The 27408-nt window shown below is 46.5% G+C and overlaps 1 protein-coding gene across 2 annotated transcripts; it reads left to right on the top strand.

Annotated features, from left to right (window-relative positions):
- The first annotated feature begins 11439 nt into the window (after positions 1-11439).
- Positions 11440-27012, top strand: NPY2R (neuropeptide Y receptor Y2). Of its 2 annotated transcripts, none has more exons than XM_035112915.3 (4): positions 11440-11624; positions 16402-16501; positions 18660-18760; positions 23515-27012. In XM_035112915.3, exon 4 carries the CDS (start codon positions 23563-23565, stop codon positions 24697-24699), a length of 1137 nt encoding a protein of 378 aa, XP_034968806.1. In that variant the 5' UTR covers positions 11440-11624; positions 16402-16501; positions 18660-18760; positions 23515-23562; the 3' UTR covers positions 24700-27012. The 2 variants fall into 2 exon arrangements, with proteins under 2 accessions (XP_034968806.1, XP_088516349.1); XM_088660223.1 differs by having other exon boundaries at positions 11454-11624; positions 18688-18760.
- Positions 27013-27408: the final 396 nt, after the last annotated feature.

Here is a 27408-nt window from a genome sequence, read left to right as displayed (position 1 = left end):
GAAATCGCCCGGGCTCTCCTTGCACCTAGAGATGTCGCTACCGTCTCTTACAAAACAATAATGGAACGGCTGAAGGAGCACTTTTCACCACAGCCCTCGGTGGTAGCTTGCCGAAATGCCTTCTACGCAAAGCGGCAAGCCCCGTGGGAAACCATAACTGGGTTTGTGACCTCCCTCCGCCAAGCCGCCCGGTTATGCAACTTCTCAGAGTTGGAGAACATGCTTCGTGACCGCCTCGTCGGTGGCCTGAGGGACGAGATGTTGCAACGTCGCCTCTACGCCAAAAAAGACCTCACGTTCCAGATTGCTCTGGAGGAAGCCCTGGCAACCGAAGCCGCCGAGAGGTCAACGCAAGAGGCACGACCGGCCCCGCCATCCCAACCGAGGGTCTACCACGAAGACCTCACCGACGAATCCGAATCTGACAGGGAGGAAGTACACCGAGTACAGCGGCGCACTCAAGCAGCACACACACCACAGCAGCCTCGACGAGAAGGAGGGAACTGTGCAAGCTGCGGGGAGAACCACGAGAGGAGGACCTGTCGTTTCCGCAACGCAGAGTGCAGGCAGTGCAGAAAATTGGGACACATCGCCCGGGTGTGTCGGGCTCGACTCACCCGTCGACAAGCATCAGATGACCGACCCAGGAGCCCCAGGTCACACGGCACCATGCACCAAGGCAACTCGACGGAGATCACGGACTACCAGGTATTCCAGTTGCCCCATCCCAGCACAGAGAAAATTTATATAGAGGTACAGATAGAGGGAGCCCCATGCCGCATGGAGCTGGACACGGGTTCAACTCTATCCATAATCTCGGCCCGAACATTAAGGGAACTGTGCCCTAATGGGGGTCCCAAACTAAGGCCGGCCCCATTCACCCTCCGGGACTTCCAGAAACGTAAGGTCCCTACAATGGGGGTGGGGACCTTCAGGGTGCAATATCGAGGGCGAAAGCAACAATTGGACTTGCTGGTAGTTAAGGGCCCCTACGTTAGCTTACTGGGACTGGCATGGTTTGGACCTCTGGGGCTAGCCGTTACCGGGGTGAACCGCACTAGCTTACAAGTGGACGTGGACGCCATATGCAAAGAGTTTCCAGGGGTTTTCGATGGGGCATTGGGACGATATACAGGACCCCCCATTGCCCTACAGCTAGACCCCGCTGTACGACCCATCAGGCACAAGGCCCGCCGGGTCCCGTTCGCCCTGAAACCCCGCATAGACGAGGAATTGGACCGGCTCGTGGAGCAAGGAGTGCTGGAGCCGGTGCCCAACGCCCCCTGGGAAACTCCAATTGTCACACCCGTCAAGCCTAACGGTTCGGTCCGCATCTGTGCAGACTACAAATGCACCATAAACAAGGCTCTCACGGCCCATGCATACCCAGTGCCAGTGGTCAGCCATGTCCTCGCCACCCTGGCTGGGTCAAAAATCTTTGGCAAACTGGACTTGGCCCAAGCGTATCAACAGTTGCCTGTGGACGAAGCCACAGCAGAGGCTCAGACGATTGTGACGCACAGAGGGGCATTCAGAGTAAAGCGGCTGCAATTTGGCGTTAGCGTGGCACCAGGCATATTCCAGAATCTAATGGACTCTCTCCTTAAAGGGATTCCTGGCGTCACCCCCTTCTTCGATGATGTACTGATCGCCGGGCCCACACCAGAGGAATTTGAGGACCGCCTCCGCTCCGTCCTGCACCGTTTCCAGACGGCGGGCCTCAAGGTGAAGCGGGAAAAGTGTTTACTGGGAGTGCCGCAGGTGGACTTTCTGGGATTTAAGGTGGACGCAGAAGGGGTCCATCCAACCGGTGACAAGGTACGGGCCATTTGTGAGGCCCCAGCGCCCAAGAGCAAGCCCGAACTTCAGTCATTCTTGGGACTATTGAACTTTTACCATGCCTTCCTTCCCCATAAGGCAGCGGTAGCGGAGCCCCTACACAGACTCCTAGATAAAAGGGCCCCTTGGGTGTGGGGCCAGCGACAAAGGGCCGCATTCCAGGCAGTCAAGGACTTGCTCGTCTCGAACTCGGTCTTGGCACACTTCGACGAGAGGCTGCCAGTGGTGCTGGCATGCGACGCCTCTCCCTATGGCATCGGCGCTGTCCTGGGACACCAACTCCCGGATGGAAGAGAGGTGCCGGTGGCATACTTCTCCCAGACGCTTGCTGCAGCCGAACGAAACTACTCACAGATTGACAAGGAGGGTCTGGCAATCGTGAAGGGCGTAAAAAAATTCCATGATTTCTTGTACGGGCGGCCCTTTACCATAGTGACTGACCACAAGCCGTTGCTTGGCCTGTTTGCCCCCGAGAAGCAGACCCCCCAAGTGTTGTCTCCACGTGTCCTCAGGTGGTCAATTTTCCTTGCCGGCTACCAGTATGCACTAATCCACCGCCCTGGGAAGGCGATGGGCCACGCAGACGCACTCAGCAGGCTACCACTACCAGAAACAGGCCCCGACCCAGCGCCTGCGCAAGAGGTTATGACCCTGGAACTGCTTCCCGACCGACCCATTCAGGCACAAGAAGTTGCGCACCATTCCACAAAAGATAGGGTCATCTCCCGGGTCCTGGACTGGGTGTGGCGAGGATGGCCCAGCAGCAGCCCCGGGCCAGAATTCGCTGGCTACACAAACCGCAAACATGAACTGTCGGCCCACAAGGGGTGCCTGTTATGGGGAAGCAGGGTTGTTGTTCCCCAGCCCCTCCGCAAAAGGGTCCTCACAGCCCTACACGAGACACACCCAGGGGTAGTGAGGATGAAGGCCCTTGCCAGGAGTTATGTGTGGTGGCCGGGGATTGACAGAGAGATAGAGGCCTGGGTCCAACACTGCCAGACCTGCCAAGAATCCCGCCCGGATCCCCCAAGGGCCCCAGTCCAGCCCTGGGAGTCCGCCCGACATCCATGGTCACGCTTGCACGTGGACTTCGCTGGCCCCTTCCAGGGAAAAACATTCTTCATAGTGGTGGATTCCTACACCAAATGGCTGGAGGTTGCACTGGTACCGTCCACTTCTACGGCGGCAGCCATCCGGGTACTACGTAAGCTGTTTGCAACCCACGGGCTCCCTGACACCCTCGTCTCGGACAATGGAACCGCATTCACGTCAGAGGAGTTCCAGACCTTCACAGTGCAGAACGCCATCCGCCACATCCGCTCAGCACCATTCCACCCTGCCACCAATGGCCAAGCGGAGCGCATGGTGCGGACCACCAAGGACAGCCTCCGCCGCATAACACAAGGGGACTGGGAATACCGCCTTGCCGCATTTCTTCTAGCACAGCACAGCACCCCAAGCACAACGACGGGCCGGAGCCCAGCTGAACTACTCATGGGCCGGCGCCTTGCAACTAGACTGGACCGACTTCACCCCGACAGAGCTCAGGATGAGGTAGTGGTGGGGAAAGGCAGGAACCCCCGGACATTTGTGGCCCAGGACCCAGTGTATGCAAAGAATTTTGGGGCAGGCCCAGCATGGGTACCCGCCACAGTCACCAAGGTGACCGGTCCCGTGTCGTACGAGGTACTAACGGAAGGGGGGCAATGTTGGCGCCGCCACTGCGACCAGCTACGGCGACGATTCCCAGGAGGAACCTGGGAGGAGAGCGGGACAGAGGGGTCCCAAGGGGACAGCAGGGCAGTGAGGCCTGTAGAGCGAGAGGGGTGGGCAGGGGAAGCAGAAGCAGTAGGCACAGAGGGGCGCCCCGAGGCTGGAAGGACACCGGAACCAGAGTCACAACCTAGTGGTTCAGTGGCGCCAGACCAGACAGCCCCGGCACAGCCAGCAGCCTCGGAACACGAGCCAGAACCAGAACCCCTGACCAAGGAACACCCCAGGCCACAACGCACACGGAGGCGGCCAGCAGACCTTGGGGACTACGAATGCAACTTCCCGGGCAGGACTGGAACTTAGAGGGGAGGGGTGTTATGTACTGAGCTGAATCCTAGAACAATAGGATTCAGAATCAGCAGGAGCTACCCAATCCAACTCCAGGTGGAAGTGAATCCGCAACCTGATTGGCCTGCGGGAGCAGCCAATCAGGCGGCTGGCAGAAGTGAATCCGCTACCTGATTGGCCTGTAGGAGCAGCCAATCAGGCTGCAGGCAGAAGTCAATCCACAATATAATTGGCCCACAGGTGTAGCCCTGAAGTAGCCAATCACGCAAGGCCCATTGTGTAAATAATGTATATAAGCAGATGGTTTTGGGAAAAGAGTGATTCGTCTTCTCTTCTTCTCCTTGATGAATATGAGCTGAATAAAGAGCATGAAATTCACTCTCGACTCCGAGTATATTTCAAATTGTTTATCCAGTGGAGAATATGATGACTGATGCTTCCACACTGAGTATTTACTATGGAAAAGCCACACTTTGTTCACTCACTTTTAAGGAGGCATCTGCACAATGGCGTGAATAAATATTCTTGTGCCATCTTCTACCTCAAGTATCATCTCTTCCCATAGGAACTGACTTGGACTCTGTGATAATCATCTGAGGCCCTTCTTCATGTCCCTCCACCATGAGAGGTCCAGAGGGTGGCAACATGAGAACTGACTTTTTCTGCAGTGGCTTCTGAAATACTCTCCCTAGGAAGGCTCGCCTGGTGCCTTTGTTACATATCTTTAGGCACCAGGCAAAAACATTCCTCTTCTCCCAGGTCTTTGGCTAATTAAACAATCTGTGACCTATTAAACTGTGTATGGGGGTATTGTTTTGGTTTGTTATTATGGTATGTATTTCTGTGTTTCTATATTGTAAACCATTCTTTGGATGAAGGGCAGTCTGGAAATCTAATTAATTAAATTAATTAATCCAGAATAATATCTGTTGAAGTTCCTCCTCTGCACCATGAAATCAGAAAATCTGACCATTTCTAAAATTAATGCAACAGTTGTGCAATTTCCCCAGGTGTAGCTACCCCATTGCCATTGCACAACAGTGTAGTAGGTTGTTAGTACAGTACAGCCTACATAGATTACTGTAGCCATTTCTTTCTCTATGGTTTATCTTGCCTATTTGGGTACCACTTAACCTTCCACTTTTCAAATAGCATTGTCTTTACAGTATATCATTTATTTTCTCCCGTTCCCGGGGGAGGAATCATAATTGGGAGTGCAACAAGAGGGAAAGTTTTTAATCCTTTCGCCACACACAGTAGTCCCAATAAAAAAGTCTTCCCCCCTCCATCATTTGCGGTGCGGGAAAGGGGGCTTCCCACCTGACAACAGAAGGGTATTTGGATTCCTGCAGTCTATAGAAGCAGAGTTGCTATTCTACTTACGTCTTGAAAGAGAAGGGGAATGATTGGGAGCTGCTAAATCATCGGTGTCTAAAAGCACCTGAAATAAAATGGAGTGATTAAGATTTGAGTGAGCATACAGAGAAGAATCCAGCAGTGTCAATGTAGAAAATGATGTTATATAGCCTGAGAGGAACCTCAGCTCAGAGCTGAAAGATATGTTTGATTAAAACAGTTTGTACAGAAAGAAAGAGCTACAATCTGAGGGCAATGTGATGAAAAGCAAAGTCCACTGTCCTGCAGCTGTCGTGTGTGAGAAATCCATGCAAAATTTAATCTCAGTATTCAAACACAAGCAATAAAATCAATTTGTTCGGAATCAAAAGTTCTTCAAAAAGGGATGTTTGGTGATTATCCTTTGCTTCCTTGGAGGACGCACATGAGTGTGTGTGCTGCATGTCAATCTTAGCATGAATTTTCCCACTATCTAAGCCTAACTTTACACATTATTTGAGTTGAGTAATGAGTACGGAGTGGCAAGTAATTAATAACGGACCAGGAAACTGGCCTGGCCTAAGACATTTTGGCACCTGAGGCAAACCACAAAATGGCTTCCCATGCATGCTCCCTGCCAGGAACTAGCTGGGGTGTGAAGATCTACATGCAGTGAATTCCTTGGAAGCCAGATCTGCTGCTCCTGTGGATGCCGCTGCCCAAAGTGGTCACCTCACCTTGCTACACGGGAGGGCCAGCCCTGGCAGGAAACGTCAATAGCGTTGCTCTGAAATCAGAAATGGTATTCTGATCATGAGAATGTCTTTATAAAATCTAGGATACTTTGGGGCAAGGCTGGACCTATACCAACAGCTGTTCTCATCACGATAGCCATACAAGGAAGGCCCCCAATTTCCACATTACATCCTATAACTGACACTGCTTGCAGTGCCCATCCTCGTCCAATTTCTTTGCAGAAGAGCTCAGATGCACTTTAACTAGACAACCTGAATTTCCCAGTGCTGTTGAATCCCACCCGGAAGATAGTTACAGTCCCGGACTACCCCTTCTGGACGACACTTAAAGCTTAAATGTGACAGTATCCCATAATTTAATTCTATAATAGCATAAGAAACTGATCGGAATATGGCTCTAGCTGGAATGCCAGTATGGGCTCAGGGGCCACATGTCTCGGACATCCCTGTCCCTGCCCATCTCCAGTTGTGTGTTAGACTAAGCAAGTTAGAAGCCTCCCTGTGATGGGGAATCCTTTGTTATCGGGGTTCCACATCCAAACTAGGCTTCAAAGCACATTCACCCAATTGTGCGTTTCCAGATCCTACCATTCAACATTGATGGGGCTGCACGTGAAAAGAGGATGAGGGCCAGTGCCCCTCCCCTCCTCCAACTCAACTTGGCGGTTGTGGTGGTGTGACGCACCAAGGAACTGACCCATTTTTTATTTTGTTTTTTTGGCAAAAAACTTGGTGCTGTTTCTACAGACACATTTTTTTACCAGGCGTTTTAACCTAGCAGCAATAGAAGCCAGTCACCACAGTTTAATCACGCTCAATAACAAGCCGTCAGCAGTTAGCAGAATGATTATTACTTCTGTGTGGCCTTTGGCAACAGCATATAATCACTCATCTCACAAGAAACTGAGGGGGAATCAGAGAAGAAAGGGAGCAAGGGGGGAAAAAACCACCACAGAGGAGAGAGAGGGAAAGAGTCCTTGCAGGCCTTGGCTTATATAGGGACTTGATTAACCATCTTTTGGAGCTGAGTATAACCTTATCTGAAGAGAACTTTTGGCTCAAAAGGCCAGATGGGCATTCATCACAACGGACACCTTTTGTCACCCTCTTTTCCACCCCACCACCCATTCCTCTGGGACAGGACTACTTCACAATGCAGAACAATGGTCACCAACCTTTTCTTGCCTCTGGGCGCACTTGCAAACCAGAGAAACTGTTGTGGGCATCACAAATACTCACCACAACCAACCATATATCACAGCCAAGGGTATTAGCTTCAACAGAACGTGTCTTTCAAGACTATTTTTTTGGGGGGGGGTATGGAGAGAAAGCCTTGGTGGGTATATGTGCGTGGGCACTTTGGTGACAAACCCCTGGACATACCTGCCAAGTTGCTGTCGGAGAAATAAGGGACCGGGCGGAAGTAGCAGACCGGAAGTAGCACTGCCGCCATTTTGGAACTGGGCGGAGCATGCTCAGAAGTGACTTTTGATGCTGCTTTGCCCAGTTCCAAAATGGCCACCGCGCCATAAGTCACACTGCAGCCATTTTGGAACTGGGCAGAGCAGCATCAAAAGTCGCTTCTGGGCATGCTCCGCCTAGTTCCAAAATGGCTACCGCGCCAGAATAAACCGGGGAAAAACAAAAAAAACCCCGTTTTTTTCAGCTAGGAACAGCTGGAAAAACGGGGATTTCCCAGGGAATACGGGAGACTTGGCAGCTATGCCCCTGGATCTGTGGCATCATACTTGAGGGCATATTCTGAGGAAATGGTGGCTGCTCACTGCCAGCTGCCATTCCCTCTCATTCCTGTATGTATAATAGTACATCATGTGAAGTGAGCCTCCTTAGTAGCAGTGTTGACTTCATTATTGTATCCTCTCCTATCAGTGTAGCAACTGTGATCAGTGCAGATTCAGTTAGCATTTTCACTATATGTCACATGGCTGCAGCTGCTGCTGTAATATGATCTAAGGTTATTTTCACTTAGACAGGAGGCACCCTCATAATAGCACATCCAATTATTTACTTTCACCAATGCTTGTTTTCAAAAGTCATTTGAAGAAACGAGGGATTGTGATTTGTTCTCTAACAGGGCCAGCTCAAAACCATAAGGGGAGGATCAGATGAGCAAATTGTGCCCAGAGAAAAATAATTAATATTATTAACACTACATACAGAATGTGTATTTAATAAAATTTGTTTATTTAGTTTTCAAATGATCAAATACTCTTGGTGCAAAAGTGGATTTCAAGACAGCAAACAAAGCCTTTTACAATTACAAAGACATTACGAAGCAAACAAATGAGTCGTACAATAAATGGAATAGGAATAGAATCATTCCATCAGCAACACAAACCCACATCTAGAATGCTGGGCTAGTACAAAGATTATAACCTGGAGCCAAAAAGAATGCATGATGTATGGAGGTATAGATTATTTTTTAGATATTTTGGCCCCAAATCATTTAGGGAGCAATCCTACAGGAAGATAAGCCATGATAAACAGGGTTAGAATCCATTAGATCTTTGGCTCTGCCAGGAGGTTCCTGGTGCAGCTGTAAGTAACTCTGGTTTCTCTTAAGATCCTATAAATCTTTTGCCTTTTACTAACTCCCCATCCTCAGTTCAGCAGCATATCTCTAGTTGAGTTGAGTCTGGAAGATCTTAAGCTGGTGTAAGACCTGAGAAGAGCTGCTCTGGGGTCATGGCGGGGGCAAGATGGGGAAAAGGGGGACAAAGACTGGATCCTAAGCTCATTCAGTTCTTTCATGTCACCTGGGAACCCAGTGCAAGTTAAGCTGGAAAAAAGGATGGCAAACACTATTTTAAAGGCTTGTTTTCCCTCTGCCAAGCTTAGGCTCACTCAGCCAGCAATAGCCCTGTTCTAGACTGGTGTTTGAGCGGGGTGTGTTTTACTCCAGCTTAATTTAGCATTAGACCAGTTTCTAGTGTACAGAATTGTCCTGTTGGGGATTTAAAGGTGAGTCCCAGCACCCTGAATTGAGTTCAGCAGCAAACAGGGCATCAATGTACCCGTAGTTCCTTTAGAACGAGAGTTACATGGCTCTGGCAGCTGAACACTCTTACGGCTGGCTATTTTCAAATGCAAAAAAAAATCCATCTGCAAAGACTTTCTGAAATGTCAGAAGGTAATGCTCATTAACCAAGAAGGGCTGGTTGTTTTTTAAAAAACCACATTGGCTGTGATAAAATCACAAGGAGTATGTAAGGACTTGGACAAGGGCTTCTGCTTCTCTCTCCACCTCACCTTTGCTCAAAATACCATGCACTGCACCAGGCAGCTTCTTCAGAAGTCCCTCTAAATTTCCAGGAGTTTGCCAGGGAGTGCATGAAAACTGCACCTAGGAGGAAATTCGGAAATGTACTATTTTTGCCTCCCTGGTACAAGGCCATTAGAATTTAGGCCTGTGGGAGCTGCAATATTTTTTTTGTATCAATATTTTGAGTCAGTGTGGTGCAGTGGTTAGAGTGGCGGATTTGAACTGGACAGGGGTGGCTTGTTTGGTGGGGCGGTGAGCAGCCATAGCTTTCCAGAGGCGGGGTCACTGCCACTCACCAGGAGAGGGAGGAACAGGATGATATGACAGCCAGGTTGGGGCCAGGCAGACATACCAGCAGAACCATCCTGGTGCATGCACCAATGTGTCTATACAGCCCCAGACTCAACACCACCTCACTCCTCTTCCTGGTAAGCAGCAGTTCCCGGTGAGCCACTCCTGCAACTAGAGGCCATGTTTTAAATCCCCACTCAGCTATAAAGTTAAGCCATGTCATGCTGAAGTGTTTTTGCAATTATTATTATTTTTTTTGGGGGGGGGACAATTGGTCTGACCTCATGATCCAAAATGATTTCAAATGTCATTTTGCAATTTTGTATTATCACATCTTTTTGTAAGTACCCCTGTTCCCCCCGCCCCCCACCAACTCCTCAGGCAAGTTGAAGGAGAGGAATAAAGTTCAAGTAGCAACACCGATTTGGCAAGTGGTGGACTAATATAACTACAGCAGAATTCTGGAGTCTCATGGGACATTAACCCAAACATCTTTAGGTGTAAGAATATAGAAGAGTCTGGGAGGCAGAAATAAGGCTGCTTTCTGGTTCATTTTCTTCAATAGCAGCTGCAACAACTCTTTCGGCTGTCACGCACAAACTACTTACTGTGGATCAGTAGCATTCCTTCTAAAGGGGCTACTCTAGAAAACAGATGCATCATGGATTTATAGCAGCCTTCAGAGAACATCGTTGTAGGGTCTCTAGATTAGACCCCACTTACTGGTTTCCTTATAAAGCACCAGTTCACACATTTAGCAGATTCAAGTGATAAAGCTGGGTGGATTTTGCTGTTGCAGTTGCATATCTGAATACACCCCCCTTAAAAAAAGAGGTTTCCTGCATATAGAAAAGCATCAGTGTTCAACCAAGCCATATTCCTGTCATGCTAGTTTTCCAGGTGCACATGACGTCGTTGTTGGGCACTAAAAAGACACACACACACACACACACACACACACACACACACACATTTTCCAGGCTTTTAGAAGTGGTGCAATCCCGGACAAGCAACAACAGCAAACTTTCCCACTTGATCCTGTTTGATGTAAACGCTTGTCCTGGATTCTGTATCCTCCCCAACGCGAACATAAATGAGAATGATCAGCTTTCCCCGAAGGAGCATTATGTGGCTGAGGTCCACATCACTCTCCGGATTAGGCCGCTACTGGTGCTAAATCGGAAGTAATTGTCCAATAAAGTTCTGTTTCTTTATTCAAAAACCAATAACACCAACACCTAGAAGTCCTGAATGAAAAGGGAAATGGAAAGTGGTTTAGGTCGCCATAGCACTTGGAGAGCTTATCTTTTTAGACATCAACCGCGAGAGACCCACTCGGATTTACAGAAAACCCACTTTGTTGTGACGTGATATAAACCATCTGAATCTATCTGAACCGCCCCCAACCCCCCCCCCCAATCTCCATCATCTTCATTTTCATGGATTTTCAGACGAGACGATAAACCTGTGGCTCGTCGTCGGACTGCAATCCCTTCGGCACTTACCTGAGCGCAAACCCCGCTGAACTCAATGGTCTTACTTCTGAGTAGACACACTTGCGGGGCCGCGGGGCCGAAGTGCTCCTCTCTCTTCCTTTTTTCACAAACCGGTTCAATTACGACCAGGGAGGCGCCGCCCGGGGCTGACGCCTGCCCCACGGCGACACCATTCATGGCATAGCTGCGGGGCTCTCTGCACATGTTCAGAGACGCTTGTTTCCTCGTCGGGATGCCTCCCCCGCGCGGCTGCCCTCCGGCGTTCCGAAGAGATTCCGAGCGAAGCCCCGCCCGGCCGGGCACGAGTGGGCGGGGCTCTTGGTGCCCTCCCTCCCCCTCCCTCCCCCGCTGCCTTCTTTCCTTCCCCTCGGCATCCTCTGCCCGCTCCCGCTCAGTGGCCGGGCGAGCTTCGGCAGGTGAGCACGCCGGCGCCTCCCTCGTCCCGGAGATGGAAGAGCCGCTGCAAACTTCAGGCGGCAGAGACTGAGCGTCGGGCTGAGGCGGGGAGAGGAGTCAAGCCCCCTGCGAGGTAGGCAAGAAGGGAAGCAAAGGTACGGGAGATCGGTAAGTCAAACCCGCACCCCCCACCCCACAAAAGTATCTGGTCGATCTAGGGAGAAAGGCGGAAAAGAACAGCCCCCCTTGGTACTTGGAGGGCAACTCCTGGCGTCCCTCCTCCATCCAGGCGAGGCACCCGTCCCCGCCCTGGCTGGAGTGCCTTGGAAACTTGGACACTTCTGCGCCCATTTCCTCCAATCCTGCTTTCTAAGCAAAGGTCCTGGTGTTGGCAGTGCCGCTGCCCAGGGAGGCGAAAGGAGAGCCTCGCTCGTGCTTTGGTGACTCGATCTCCACGGGGAGAAAAGGGTCATCTGGTAACTGGCAATTCTGTTCTCTGGTTCTCCTCTGTTTCGAATTAATAAGCGAGCCCTTGAGCATTGCTGCGCACGGGGATTCAGAGTGGCAGGACATAAACTGACGCGGGAAGATGCGTGTGCGCTTGGTCCGTGGTAGCAGCCTCTGAATGTCATAATGGGGACGGGGATGGTGGTAATTAGACACTAAGAACCTCAGGTTGCCGGCTACAAGCTACAGACTCGGCAGTCACCCTATGGAAATTTGTTGAACTCCGGCCGGAATAATTGAATTATGAACTGCAGCAACAAAGCATTCAGGAGTCATCTGTGTTTAAGTGTTTGGCAAGCATATTGCTACACATCTCTCTGCTTTTCTTGTTGTGCTTTGTTGCGTTCAACCTCTACTCTACCCTGCTCCACCCCGTGTACATCCCATAGGAGGAGGTAATCAATTAATAATGGACTAGCCAGCTCTGCAAGAATGCTAGGTGGATTTTTAAACACCTATTATCATCATTATTGAAGGCTGGGGAAGGAAATGTGCATCAAACTTACTTCAACCCAGGATAATGTCAGCTAGCAGTAATGCTTTTTTTTTTTTAAAAGCAGGCCATATGGCATAAATAATGGATCAGATTGTTTGGAGCATCAAAATCGTAGCCTTTCCTTCTTTAACTCCTGCCTTTCTCAACAGCTCTGTATTTCTTTCAAACCAGCAGCTTCTCTTCACTGGAAGAAAGTTAGTAACACATAGCAAACTTTTACATTAGGAGGTCACTTTAAGTCTCTGTTGGGTGAAAGCCAATCCCATGGAAATCACCAGGATTCTCTTCTGAGCAAATATGTTTATAGAGGAGTTTGTAGATATGTTTATAGAATAGTTTGCTTGTAAAGATGGTTTGCTAGAGTGTATTTGAGATGTAGAATGGACGTGTTGACTTGGTTTGCATGCCACATTAAACTGTCAGATTTTTAAATAGGAGGTTTCATTGGATTTCAGTAAATACAGTACAGAATTAAATCTTTTCCCAACGGTAACAAATTACCCCACCTTGCTCAAGTAGGACAAAACGGTTTCAACAGTGGAGTTCATTGTTCCATAACCAATCATGTGCAAGTGGTGGATGCCAGATTGTATTATTTTCATTTGAGAAAGTTATAAATGGATGCCATATTTCAATATAGTCATCAACATCCCGAGAGCCTTTACCCATTTAATCAGCTTTCCATCAAAGCAACCACCCATATTTTCTGTCTTCTAAAATAAGCTGCAGGTGTCCCCCCAAGTTCTTCCAGTTCTGTGTTAATCAATTCATTATTGTGAAGTAAAATGTTGAGGGGATAAAAAAAGGCAGAACAAAAAGTACCAGAGATAATTGACACCCTTGTTTGGTACCTCAAAATAAAGAAAATGGGACTGAGTCCTTGTTATTAACCTGGACTATAAATTCTGTGAGGCTATAAAATTGTTAAGAGGCCCTTCTTACCCTCATACCAAAGGATGTCCTGTTCATTCATATTGTTACAAGTTTGTGTGGTATGAGACACCCTAAATTCCTGGGTCCAATAAAAGTGAGAACAAATCAAGCTTTGGGGAATTTTTCTATTAAGCTTTGGGGAGTTAAACTGTGCCAAATAGCTTATGTTAGAAATACAAGCCAGGCCAACCTGATGATGGCTTGCTGAGTGAGAGTTGTTAGGGGTTGTTGTTGTTGTTTAGTTGTTTAGTCGTGTCCGACTCTTCGTGACCCCATGGACCAGAGCACGCCAGGCACTCCTGTCTTCCACTGCCTCCTGCAGTTTGGTCAAACTCATGTTCATAGCTTCGAGAACACTGTCCAACCATCTCGTCCTCTGTCGTCCCCTTCTCCTTGTGGCCTCCATCTTTCCCAGCATCAGGGTCTTTTCCAGGGAGTCTTCTCTTCTCATGAGGTGGCCAAAGTATTGGAGCCTCAGCTTCAGGATCTGTCTTTCCAGTGAGCACTCAGGGCTGATTTCCTTCAGAATGGATAGGTTTGATCTTCTTGCAGTCCATGGGACTCTCAAGAGTCTCCTCCAGCACCATAAATCAAAAGCATCAATTCTTCGGCGATCAGCCTTCTTTATGGTCCAGCTCTCACTTCCATACATCACTACTGGGAAAACCATAGCTTTAACTATACGGACCTTTGTTGGCAAGGTGATGCCTCTGCTTTTTAAGATGCTGTCTAGGTTTGTCATTGCTTTTCTCCCAAGAAGCAGGTGTCTTTTAATTTCGTGACTGTTGTCACCATCTGCAGTGATCAAGGAGCCCAAGAAAGTAAAATCTCTCACTGTCTCCATTTCTTCCCCTTCTATTTGCCAGGAGATGATGGGACCAGTGGCCATGATCTTGGTTTTTTTGATGTTAGGGGTATAAAGCCTAATGATGGCCAAGTCAAAAAGAGGCAGGGAGTTTAACAAAATAGTTATTCTGTGCCAGAAGGCAGAGGGGTGTGAACCCCTCCTTCATCTAGAGAGCTAGCAAGAGACAAAAGGCCAGAGGTTTTAGGATGGCACTTGGCAGTGAAGTACTGGCAGAAACTGTGGCAGGCTGCGAAACAGACAGAGAGCATGGCTGATTTCTGTGTTGGATCCAAGTTCACTGTGCCTATGGGAGAAGCAAGAGACCCCCTTGGAGTATAATGCTGGGAACCCCTTCACAGTAGGCTCAGGTGGTCTTAACCATATATCATAAACACGCCACAGTCTCCGCTTTGCCTCCTTTACAAAAGGAAACACAAAGCCTGAGAAAGTGTTTGGATTCCTGCTCGGAGATTGGGATGGTGTGTAACAATATTAAACTACAGGTTATGCTAGCTGTGGTTTAACACAGGGGTGGTCAATGTAGTGCCCTGCAGTTGTTGTTGGACTCCAACTCCCATCGGCCCCAGCCAGCTTTGTTAGTGGCCAGGGATCATGGGAGCAGACATGAAGCAACATCTGGAGGGCATCACTTCCCTGTTTAATGTGATGTGTGAACCAGGCCATTGCAGAATGAGTCCAGCAGGAGTTCTAAAATCCGAAGAGCAGTGCTGGAATATGGATTATGAGAAGCATGATTGCAAGATGTTTTTGTGCAACCATTCGAGTAAAAAAACAGCATTAGCGAAAACCAGCGTGCTTCAGAATAGGTGAAAGAAAGAGAGACAGAGAGAAATAATGAGGATTTTATATACAATACAGTAGGATTCTTAGTAACAGCCCCATCAAACACCCTCGATCTTTCCAATTTTCGGCATTTGTTAACCAAATGCAATTTCTCCTCTGCTTGTTTTGTTGGATTCTTGAAGTATCTTTATTCTTTTCTCCCCTCTGGTGCTGCTACCCAAAAAATGCTTCCTTGGATGAAGCAAACTCAGCAGAGCACTTTAACAAGGATATAAAGAAAAGATGGTGTCAAGAGAAGAAAAAACATTATCTGATCATTTTCTAGCCAAACGGAGGATGAAAAGCTTGATGAAAAGAGAGATATGGAAGATGAAGTTTTGTAGAAAAATGAAGCAGCCTTTCAATACAGTTTTTTAAAACAATTTTTTTGCCAAAGAAATTTTAACATGCTTTTTTCTTAATTGGGAGTAAGTGCAGTGTTCCTTGAATTGTATGTTATGCACCCTGGTTGCATGCTACATGCATTATAAGCAGACTTCGTAATTGTGTGTTTATTTACAGTGGAGCCCTGTATATGTCTGTTGAAGGGTAAGCCCCATTGAGTTTACTGGGACTTACTCTTACCTAGGTAAGTTGGGTGATTTGCAATGAACCTGCAAGGATTCATGATTCCTAGTTGTTTAGCAATGGTAACACCGAAATTACTTTTTCCACTTAAGTGGGGATGCTGAAATGAAGAAAGCTAACCAGGGTCTATCTGTTGTGTGAAAGGACTGCAACCTCAGTTCATTTCTGGAAGTGAAAACACATTCTGAGGTTCAGAAGCACCCTGTTACTGAATTCTCACTGGCCCACTTCACACATAATGTTGGGCCAAACCGTATCTAAGTATGAATGAGGGACCCACAGCAACTCATAGTGGCTCAGACAAACCACAAGCTCAGATTCAGATGGCTGTGGCTACCTGCTCGTTCATGGATAGCCATGGTTTGGCTTCATGTTATTTGCAAACTAGGACAATATTGTATCTTTTACACTTGGAGCTTGTTGGTGGATCTCGGGTTGTAGGCGAGGGAAGTAGACGCAACAAGTTTGAAGTCTGCTCCATTATGTTCAGCACACTGGCTTCTACTTTAATAGTCCTCAGTGGGGCCAACTTCCAAGTAAACTTGGCTAGGATCAGGTTTCAGTGGTTTCCCCCACCCTTTCCATGAGGGACACTAAAACAACCTTTTAGCAATGTGTGCAAATGTGATTTCTGGTCACCCATGACACCAGTCTCCTACCTTACCTGTGCAGGCAGATAGTTTTGCATCTACATTTCAACCATGATATACTTTTGTTTCACCTGTCCACAGGTGTGATTGACTTAAAATATATTATTACTAGTACTGTGACCGCCACCACCATCCGTACCACAGAGATGTAACCTTTACAGCTTGAGAAGCCTCAGCAAAGGTAATGCAAATCAGTTGGGGAGGTGGTAATGTTTGCAAGAGAATGAAAAATTTTCCAGCCACAAGTTCCTAAAGGGACATCCATGGCATACCTTTCCCAGTCTGGCTCTTGTGTCTTAAACTGAAGTGTGGGAAGAGGGATGAAACTGGGAGCTTCCCCCCTGCCCCCATTTTGACAGCCAATAAGCATGTCTCTTTCCATGTTTATTACCTGTTACAGGGCATTACTGTAACAGGTGGTGTGGATGGGCAAGGAGATGAACCAGAGGGGGCTGAAGTTGTGGCCAGATATGGACAGTGGGGGCTGGACACATGGTAGATGCTGGTCTTCTTTAAAGTTGCTGCATAGATGTACGCCAAGATGTAGTCCAAGGCAGAGGTGGCCAGCTTCAGGATTCTTAGGGCCCCTTCTGTTCTCCATATAGTTTTGAGTAAAGGGAGAAAGGGGCTCTTTCTATAACCTTCCCCCTTCACAGGTGATCAGGATTCATAACAAGTTCAGTGTCATCCAGCAACAAAAGCTTTACAGGGTCAGAGTGAACAACACACAGGAGGCACACAAATCAAGCCTTCCTCTGATCATTTCAAAAATGAAAACCCATGTCTGGGCTGCAATTTGGAGCAGGGGAGAGGGAAGGGACTGCTTAACTATGTCCTTCCTTGCCATTTGCCTGCTCACCCAACCCGCAAACTGCCCCCCTTTTCTCCCTTTGCGAGGGAAAACTCTTGAGAACCCATATATTTCCCCAGGCAGTTTGGAAAACAGCTGGGTAGTGGAAAAACAGCAAGAAGGGAAAAGTTTATAGAGTCCTCTAGATATGATTTTCAGTAACTGGAATACATAGGGCTTTTATATTTTTAAGATGAAATGCAGAGGCAGATTAGGGGTGGCGAGAGCCACTCTGCTAGATTCCCAGCAGGTGCATTGCTGTTACTTTCTCAGAATGAGAGGGTGAGGTGGTGGGAAGGTCAGCACAGTGCAAACACACTGATGCAGCCAAGTTCCTGCTGATGCATTTGCACCATGTCAAGCTTCCACCGCATCACCTCTCCAGCAAACCAACAGCTGGGAAGCTAGTGCAGTGGCTTTGCCCCACTGACGAGCCATTTCTGGTGAAATGCAAATTGCTTTTTTTTTTTTTGTTCCTGAAATGAATGAATGAATAAGTAAAAGAGATCCACTGTGCTGCTGTTCCTCTCTTGAGCAAGGTTGGGGAATCTGTGCCCTCCAGATGTTGGTGGGCTCCCAAATCCAACCCAGGGGTGATGGGAATTGTAGTCCAGGAATGCCTGGAGGGTCACAGTTCCCCTGTTCCTTGAGTTTGCTTTTGGTTTTAAAAAAGAAAGAAAATGGAGAAAAGAAGCACATAGCTGCATATAATATTTACTGCTTCACAATTATAAAATGTGGCCACTTGGGTATTGTCTGTGCCTTACATATAAAACAAACCTTAAAATAAATGAATTTCTCTGACACACAAGTTTTTAAACACCTTATCTCTTTGAATGAGGAAAGCTGGAGGCAACCTTTTTTACTTCATTAACATTTGGTGTGACCTTGGCAGCAGATGAAATTGCTTTGCAGGCTGTCCCTGGTTAAAGGCATAGAGTAGGACAATCAATGCATTATTAAGGATGTGTAGGAAATGAAGGGTCACAAATTCCTTTGGCAACTGGGAGTTCACTCCCATCCCTAGAAAAACCTGCAGTTGTGCTTTGCAGCTCAGCAATCCTGAGTTGTACCACCATTTTTTTGCAAGCCATAATACTTTCGCTTCCCACGTATTGTAAACATAAGGAGCAGGGCACATAAGTTAACAGAATGTAGCCGACAAATGCATTGCTATTGGGAAAGGCAATATAGAATTTCAATAGGTCTAGAATGGTTCATTAAGTTCTAATTGACTAAGGCTAGGGCTTGCCTTCATACAGAGGAGCAGCTGGGGAAATAATGCCCGAGGCATGTTCATCTGACACAAAGAGTGGGTTCAGGTAATAATAGTACCACCATAGTGGTTGCCTGTATTTTCACTCTGCAGGGCTGTGTCCATCTGATAAAGCCGCTGGCTGTAAGGACAGGAAACATGGCAAATGTGCGTCTTGTATATTTGCTTGCCAACTTACTATTAGTGTCACCATGCTCTGTTGCTTCGTTTCAGGTCTTCTCTTGTCCACATGCCGTTGCAGGTGTTGATAGCAGCTGCCGCCAGCCGTGCCTTGAAAGAGAGGATTGCCAACCCTGCGGCAGAGTAGAGTGCAGGTGGGCAATGTGTGGTTTGGGAACCTAATGAGGCCCATAGCCTGCTTTCATACAGCCTGCGGCCTAATTTCATGTGGGTAGCAATGAGGGAGGAAATGGAGGGAAAGATGATGGCAGAGAGAGAGAGGGGGGGGAATGAAAGGGCAGTTAGAAAACAAGAGGGGAGGAAGGGGCTGTCCTGTCACACATCCTTGGTTCAAATTCTCCCCACTTTTGTTTCTGTCTCTGCTCTCTGCTGGTGTGCAGCATCCAACAGATTACCTCCCAAGGGGATGCAGAAAAAGGGTTATCCCACCTCTGTGGGCACTGGTGGAGGAAGGGATCTGTGTGTGATGTGGTGGCTTGAGCAGGTGCCTGTAGGCTCTGCGCTGCCTCAAACGGCAGCATGGGAGTTATGTCTGCCCTCGGCCTCTCCCCCCACTGCCCCACAGCTGAGGTGGAGGCGGCAGAGAGGCTTCATGCCTTGCACTCCGTCCCTGACTGCAGGACGCGCGAGTCCTACCAGGCACCCGAGCAGCTAGTTATGTCGCTACCTGTGGGAAAGGATCCCAACTTTCTATTAGGTACCTTTGATTACAAAGACGTGTCCTCTATAGTTCTGTTCAGCAGCTACAAGGTAAATTCAGTTTACTGAATGGGGATATACACTTTCCTACATTTCTTGGTAGAATATATCAAAAGCTATGCAAAAGGTCTTACCCAATACAAAGTATCTTTCTATTATACAACAGAGTAAAAGAAATACTAATCTAAAAATGAACAGGAACAAAAGGAGGGGGAAAAGTGGGTGGAGGAAGAAAGAAAGAAAAAGGTAAAAAGAGAGAGAGAGAAAGAGAAAGAAAAGAACATGGAAAGATATAAAGGTTCTCTGCCTGTCCGTTAAATATAGTATCACTCATTAACACCCAACTATTCTATTTTCTATGAGCCAATATTCTTTTCAATCTTCTAATCCAGATATTACAAGTTCGTTTTCTCATTCAAGCAGAAAAGCCTGCAAGAAGTTTCCAATCCTTAATAAATGCCAGTAATGTTTCCCCCCCTCTAATTAAACATGTTAATTTTGCCATCTCTGCTAAGTCCAGTAATTTTATCAACCATTCCTTCATAGTAGGCAGGGCTGTATCTTTTCCATACTTGGCTGTATTTCTGAATGGTTGTGGGAGCCCCTCATAAATTGCCACATTTCAAACTGGCTTCCTTGTGGTTAGTGCTCCTCTGTTAAATCCACCCTGTGGGTGCTTCCACACAAAGTGCCAAGGCACTGCTTTTCCTCAGTTTGCAGAAAGTGATACTGAATACCACACCAAGTTATTCAGTGGTACCCTTCCCCCTGGCCAAGTTCCTTATGTGATGTCTATTCACAGGTAAGTTCCATATCCAAAACTAATGGAAATACTCTTAGCAAGTTCAGTCTGTTTTGTTGCTTTTTGCTGGTCTGTGCTCTGGGGATCAGTGGTGAATAGTTTCTGATCTGCCCCTTGAATAGCTTCTCTATCCAAAATAGCCTGAATGCCCTTTACAGTTTCTGCATATGGGGGTGAGTACATCACTTAAAAATAAATAAATCACTATTTTGCCATGTATGAAAATTAGATTATTAATAATAGTAAATCTCTCTCACACACCCAGCAAGAAGGGAAACTGACATGGGGGTAATTGTAGAGATGTTATTCAAGGGGGAAAATGGATCCTATTCATTCTGCCTCCTCCAGCACAGATTAAGAAGCAGCAATATGATGGGCTGAGCTTTCTAAGAGGAAGCATTTAATTTAAATGCATAGGTACCCTGAAATCTTAATAGGGTTTAACTTGTTTATTCTGGACAGGTTGAAGCTGGCCACAAAAATTGCCATTGTTTAGGCATGCAGGGAAAAATGGGGAAAAGACAAAGGATTTTTCAGAAAACACTAGAAAGCAGCAGGCTAATAAGGACATCATATGGATACGCTCAGGAAGCGAGCAAGCATAATTTCAGTGAAAATAGCTTCTGTGGAAGTATCTTAAGTTGCTCAAAACTATATGATAAATTGGTAACCCCAAAAATACTTTTTCTATTCTGGAATAATTTAAAAATGCCCTTGTTTGTGTTGCCACGGTGATAACCTGGATTTATGAATTCTATCGCCACAGTTCAGGATGTGTTCTCATGTAATGAGGAAGACTTATAACACCTTCTTCATATAAACGGGGGTGTTAAAGCAGATGGTCAGTGCAATCCTATAATTAGGGAAGCTTTTAATGTTTAATAGATTATTGTATTTTAATATTCTGTTGGAAGCCAACCAGAGTGGCTGGGGAAACCCAGCCAAATGGGTGGGGTATTAATAATAATAATAATAATAATAATAATAATAATAATAATAATAATAATAATAATAAATTACTATTACTATTATACCTACATGGAAGGAAGTCCCATTTAATTCAGTGGGATTTATTCCCAGATAAGTCAGTAAGATTTCAGGCTTAAAGAGTCTAGCTTTCAACACTTGCTCATTTTCATGTCTCTCTTGAGCTTATTTTCTCAAGTTGATAATAAACTGAAGAGTTTTGACAACTTTAGCATTGGTTAGCAGTACTCGCTCACTCTTTACTGCTCTGCTTATATATAAACTAAAGGCAGAAGTTCCCCCCCCTTTCTTTGATCGCTCCTTGAAAGGTTCTGCAGCAGAGAATAGGGGAATGTTTTCTTCTCGAAATACCACTCCAAGTGCAGTCCACTGCCAAAGAAACATTACCTCAGGTTATTTTTAATGTGTTTTTAAAATTTTAATTTCAAAGTCAACGTTGTATAGAAAAACTCCTCGGTATTAAGCATGCTTTCTGTTCCCTTATTGTTTATTGCAGGGTACAACTTGTACTCCTGAAAGCTAGCTGCTTTGCTACACTGACCTTTTAAAGGGACAGGGGGGAACTTCATGTTTTAGTTCTGTTTAGATGGTCGTAGATGTGTCTGTTTTTTCAGTCCCTCTGTCACTCCTTTCTGGAGTTTAAAAGAAAATGTGTGGTGTCCATGACATGTAGCTTCTAAAATTCTCCTTTACTTGAGGGTATTACTTTCAAATCATCTGTATCATGAGCAGCGTGCTGAGAGTCACAAAAATGAACTACATTTCTAGCAGGAGCATCTGGGAAATGCTTCCTATGTATATTCCCTGGGCATGAAAGGTATTATGTGTGTACATACGTCTTTATTTATTTCAGTTATAGCCCACCTTAACTCCAAGGAGCTCAAGACGACAAATGTGGTTCTCTCTCCACCTTCCTTCATTTTATCCTCACAACCCAGTGAAGTAGGCTAAGCTGAGAGACTGTGGCTGCCCCAACGCACCCGGTCAGCTTCATTGTCAAGTGGGCACTAGAATCCTGGTCTTGCTGGTCCTCGTCTGGCACTCTAACCACCACAAAACACTGGCTCTGCTTGTGGGGAAATCACATGAGGTGACTGACTTTAGCTTTCTGCATCAGTTGGTGGAGCCACTCAGCTGACCTTCTGTCACTGCTGCTTACCAGAAGGTGGAGGGAAGAGGTTGGCACAGTGGAAATGTACTGGCAAGAACACTGGATTGCCACCGCTGGTGTGTTCGTACCACGCTGACCTCACTGCTGCCACCTTCCCTCTACTTCCAAGTAAACGGCAGCAATACGGGCAGCAGGTCGGGTGAGTACCATTGCCCTGTTCTGTACCGGTATATATCTGGTTCATGAAATTGATTTTCAGTGAGTTGTGTAGCTGAGACCTATAATTTTATTTGTATATTTTCATGAATGATCCATTAGAGTTCTCCTCCAATGAATTTTGCCATATGCAGTTCAAAATCCTTAGCTGTGAAGGGCAGAGGAGCAGTCCAGAGGTATTTAAAAGTGCTGCCACATGCCTTCTGCTGAAGCTGAAATGATTCCACCCCCATCCTTGAAGTTCTTCTTTATTAATGGCATTGGTGAATATTCCCTGAAATTTATTTGACTATGCAAATATTCTACATTCTGAAATAGGATTTGACATTCAATTTTCAGTAGAAGGTCAGGGCACATTCATAATGTCTGACATGTAGCACTCAACATTTGATAGGATCTGAGAGCTGACATACAGTACTAGCCAATGTTTGCCAATTAGAACTGTACAACATCTTCCCAGTTATTGTGGATATTTCTGCCTGGCCTAACATTATCATCCCATGTACAGGACAGCTTCTGCCAAAGTAGACACACAATTTGGGGGAGCAGCAAATGGTTTGTTTACATATTAGTTTGCATCCAGGGACAGTGGCTTATCATTACCCCTTGAAAGGGCTGGCTGGCTTTCTGTTGTTTGTGATGCCTGGCTGTTGCTTAAAAGACCAGCTTAGGAGAAGAGGAATCTCGGCTCCCAGTACAGTGCTGTGGTGGGAAGAAAAATGCAGCAGAGAACAGTTTCTCTCACCATCACAGCACTGAGCTTGTGAGAAAGGAACCTTTCCTCATAACATAACACTGTGATGGGAACACTCCACTGCTTCTCTGCAGATCAACAGGTCATAGTATCTGAAAGCTGCGTGTGGTGAGAATGTGTGTATTATGTCTATATTAAAGATGAAGCAACTGAGTCTGAGATATATTTGCTTGCCTAGGGTCCCTAAAAATTCAGGGCTGAGATGCAGTTTGAAGCAGGGACCTCCCAGTCCAATTCATTTAACCAACACCCTACCTCGGGGTAAACCTCCTGACTTTGCCCCTTTTTAACATGTCCATCATCTTGGTGTTCTTTGTAGGGGAAGAATACGGCTTGTGTGTTGAAATTTATCACACCTACAGAGAACATGGGGCTGATGGGAGGATCCAAAATTATGGAGAACCGGACAAGACTAACTAAAACGGACCTCTACTCCAGACTGAACTTGCCACCAGGCTTCGAGCCCAAGCAAGATCTGAAGGATAGCACCAATTTAGTGGAGGTGCAGATCGTCCTCATCTGTGCCTACTGCGTCATCATTTTGCTCGGGTTAGTGGGCAACTCCTTGGTGATTCACGTGGTGATCAAGTTCAAGAGCATGCGCACAGTGACCAACTTCTTCATTGCCAACTTGGCCGTGGCCGATCTGCTGGTGAACACGCTCTGCCTGCCATTCACATTAGTTTACACATTGCTGGGAGAATGGAAGCTGGGTTCTGTGCTGTGCCACCTCGTGCCGTACGCCCAAGGCCTTGCCGTTCAGGTATCCATAGTGACGTTGACTGTGATAGCCTTGGACCGGCACCGCTGCATTGTGTATCACCTGGAGAGCAAAATTTCCAAGAGGATCAGCTTCTTGATCATTGGGGTGGCCTGGGCTGTCAGTGCCATCTTGGCCAGTCCTCTGGCTATCTTCCGGGAGTATTTCTCCATTGAGCTCAACCAGGACTTGAAGATGGTGGTCTGCGCTGAGGCCTGGCCCAGGGAAGGGCTGGTCAATTATGGCACCATTTACAGCGTCTTGATGTTCCTGATCCAATATGTCTTGCCTCTGGCCATCATCTCCTATGCCTATATCCGTATCTGGAGTAAGCTAAAGAACCACATCAGTCCTGGGGCGGCGGGGGACCATTACCACCAGAGGCGTCGGAAAACTACCAAGATGCTGGTGTGTGTTGTGGTGGTGTTTGGGGTCTGCTGGCTGCCCTTCCACATCTTTCAACTTGTCAGCGATATTGACGGCAGCGTGTTGCATTTGCAGGAATACAAACTGATCTACACACTCTTTCATGTCATTGCTATGTGCTCCACTTTTGCCAACCCACTCCTCTATGGCTGGATGAACAGCAACTACAGAACAGCTTTCCTGACTGCTTTCCGGTGCGAACAGCGGCTGGATTCCATCCACCCAGAGGTATCGCCTGCACTGAAAGCCAAGAAAAAGCTGGAAGCCAAGGAGGAGCATTGCAGTGGACCCCCGTTTTCTCAGCCTACAAGTGTCTAGGGGGGGGGGTCAAACTAGATGTGGCAGTGGGCGTACACATACACATATTCGTCGCTCTTTCTCTTTTTGCAGCTAACAGGTATGGTGGCGATATGGATTGGGACCAGGGGCAGAGGGGGAGAAAAGCCATTTAACCTTTCCCTTGTGCCATCTTCCTGATGGAAATTGCTCCTCCCAGCTGGCATTTGCCCTGATAGGAAAAGCAAAGGTGCAAGTAGCAGATGGTGGGGCCAGGGGGTCATGAGTAGGAAAACAATGCAGGCAGAAAGGGTTAAGCCCCTTTCCCTTGTGGCTCTGGCCCAATCCTCACCCAATTTGCATTTGCATTTAAAGAGAGAGAAGTGCATTCACACATCTCTATTGCACTTCTTGTTTGACCCCAAGAAAGCAGTGAAGCTGGACAAGGAATGTGAGTGAGCGCCAGGGGAAATAGTTTCATGCTGATGCATTGTTGGATGTGCTCAGATGTACTGTTGACTCATATAAATCTTATGAACTGGGTGCAATTTGAGAACATTTCCAAGGCCATTTGTCATCAAGTATAATGTCAACTCCAAAGAACTATAAAAGACTAAGCCAGTGTTTGGTTGCGTACAGTGAATTCAGAAGCACAGCCAGCAGTAACGCAGAAGAAACGGGTTGGCCATTGTCAATGCACATTTTAAAAAGTGGAGGAGATAAGACATTGGTAGTTGGAGGCAGATGACAATAAACATTTGACTGCTTGGAACATTGCACAGTCCTTTTAGGCCACAGGATCAAACTACCCTCTAGTGGCAAAGCTGCAAATGGCTGTTGAAGTTCAAACTTGCTGCATCTTCCTTTCTGAAAGAAGTGGGTTTCCTAAAAGACTTTACATGAAAGATGTGTTTCCCTATTGAAGTTAGAAACAAGGTCAGTGAAACACCTACTTTTTAGCCATTTGCAATGAAGCAATGAAATTCTGGAAGGGCAAACCACAGATTTCAAGATTAGGCTTCTATTAGCACCACACTTGAAGTTTGTATAATGAAAGTGGTACCCAGCTTTGTATTGTGCAATCAGTTACTGATGGATTGAGCACCTGCAAGGCATCCTGTGAACCATATGTGCCAGCTTGGCCCTGTGACCGTGGATTCCTGGGGCCGTAGGTGACATGCAGCGTGCATGGCCCTGGCACTGAAATTTATGGGTGCCCAGCCCTTTCATGGGAAATTTGTGGGTGCTTGGGCACCCAGGACCTCAGGAAGTTTGCACTTATGCTGTGAACTGTTTTTGAAGTCCTTTTTGGGAAGGAGAAGGTCAGGGGGGGGAAAGAGTTTTACATTAAAGTGGTCCAAACTTTTCTGCAATTGGTTCTGACAGAAGTGGACATTTCTTTGTTCCTTTACAATGATTTTGTGCTATTCATCCGCTCACCAATAGCACCATGCTTATTTCTTCTGCTAATTTATTTTAGCAGAGACCAAAAACTAGCCCTCTCAATGATCCTAGCGCTCAGCTATTTTGCAGTTCTGTCTTGTACCCCTTCCCTCTGCCTTTTCAGACCAGTGTTGCAAAAAATTTAACAGGATGCACTGGGGGGGGGCGCTGTGGTGCCAATTCATGGTTTTTCAAACATTTCAGTTAAAAATCTGAGCCTGCCAATGGGAAAATTAGTAATGGATGAGGAACTAAGAAGTAAAGCAAGTGTACTGGTGTGGATCCCTGTTTTATTCTCAAGGCAAGTCTGGGTATTTTGGGTGCATACATACCTTTATATGAGGAAACTGCAAATGCTTGAACTTTCAGGTATCTTATAGTCTGACCCATACCTGAGTGATTGAAGGCAATCCTGTTTGTTCTCAGTGGTGTTAAATTGACTCAGATATTAGTATTCATTTTAAATGGATTGCAGATTGAGCTGCTGGCACTGTTAACACATCAAGCTTGAAACTCTTCCTGCTTTATTGCTAGATGATAAAAAAGGACAGTAGAAACGCTGCCCGTCTTGCTCAATGGTAATTCTTTTTTTGTTTTGTTTCTTGTTCTTGTGGTTTGTGCTTTTATGTCACGCATCTTGCCTGGGATCTGCGCCCGTCATTGCACTTTGTGCAATTAAATATGTTCAAATAGAATGTAAGCTAGACATCCGTATGCTGCTGTGTATACCACCAAATGAAGTTTGCATGTGTGTTTGTTAAGAGTTCCATTCTGTTTGCTCAGGTATAAGACTTGACTCTCCTGTAAATGCACAGCTATGAATGGCAATGCACACTTCTTCAGCGTATATGGTTTGCCTTTTTCAAACAAACAAACAAACCCTGGAATCATTAAAGTTATCAAAACAAAGGATCATTGCTGGTGAATGAATGAATGAATAATTTATTACGGTCGAAGACCAACTTTTGAAAACACATTTGGGAGAACAATCCCGAAGTACAAAACATATATAAAAAACTTTATACATCAATAAAATTAATATTTATAAATGCAATGAGCATAAAACTGCTTAAAACTTAAAAAAACTGCCACAGAGTACTGGCCCTGGGTCGGAATTAGGGAATTAGGGACTTTCAAACGAACTGGTTTGTCTCAGGGGAAGGCCTCTGTCTGCAGATCTGGACACAGAATCTGGCAACCGTCCAGGTTGTCTTCTGGTCTTTGCCTAACAGGAGCATGGCATATATTTGCTTTTCCGGGATGTCAACTAACCTCACTAGTAGGGAGTCCAAGGTCTCCCTATGTGCC

This window comes from Zootoca vivipara, chromosome Z1 (genome assembly GCF_965207765.1).
Source record: "Zootoca vivipara chromosome Z1, rZooViv2.hap1.1, whole genome shotgun sequence".
NCBI classification, from domain to species: domain Eukaryota; kingdom Metazoa; phylum Chordata; class Lepidosauria; order Squamata; family Lacertidae; genus Zootoca; species Zootoca vivipara.
Note: the sequence above shows the minus strand (reverse complement) of the source record. Positions and strands in the feature narration are given on the sequence as shown.

Excerpts from the sequence above, each read along its gene's own strand:
- NPY2R (XM_035112915.3), top strand. The coding sequence starts at position 23,563 with ATGGGGCTGATGGGAGGATCCAAAATTATGGAGAACCGGACAAGACTA.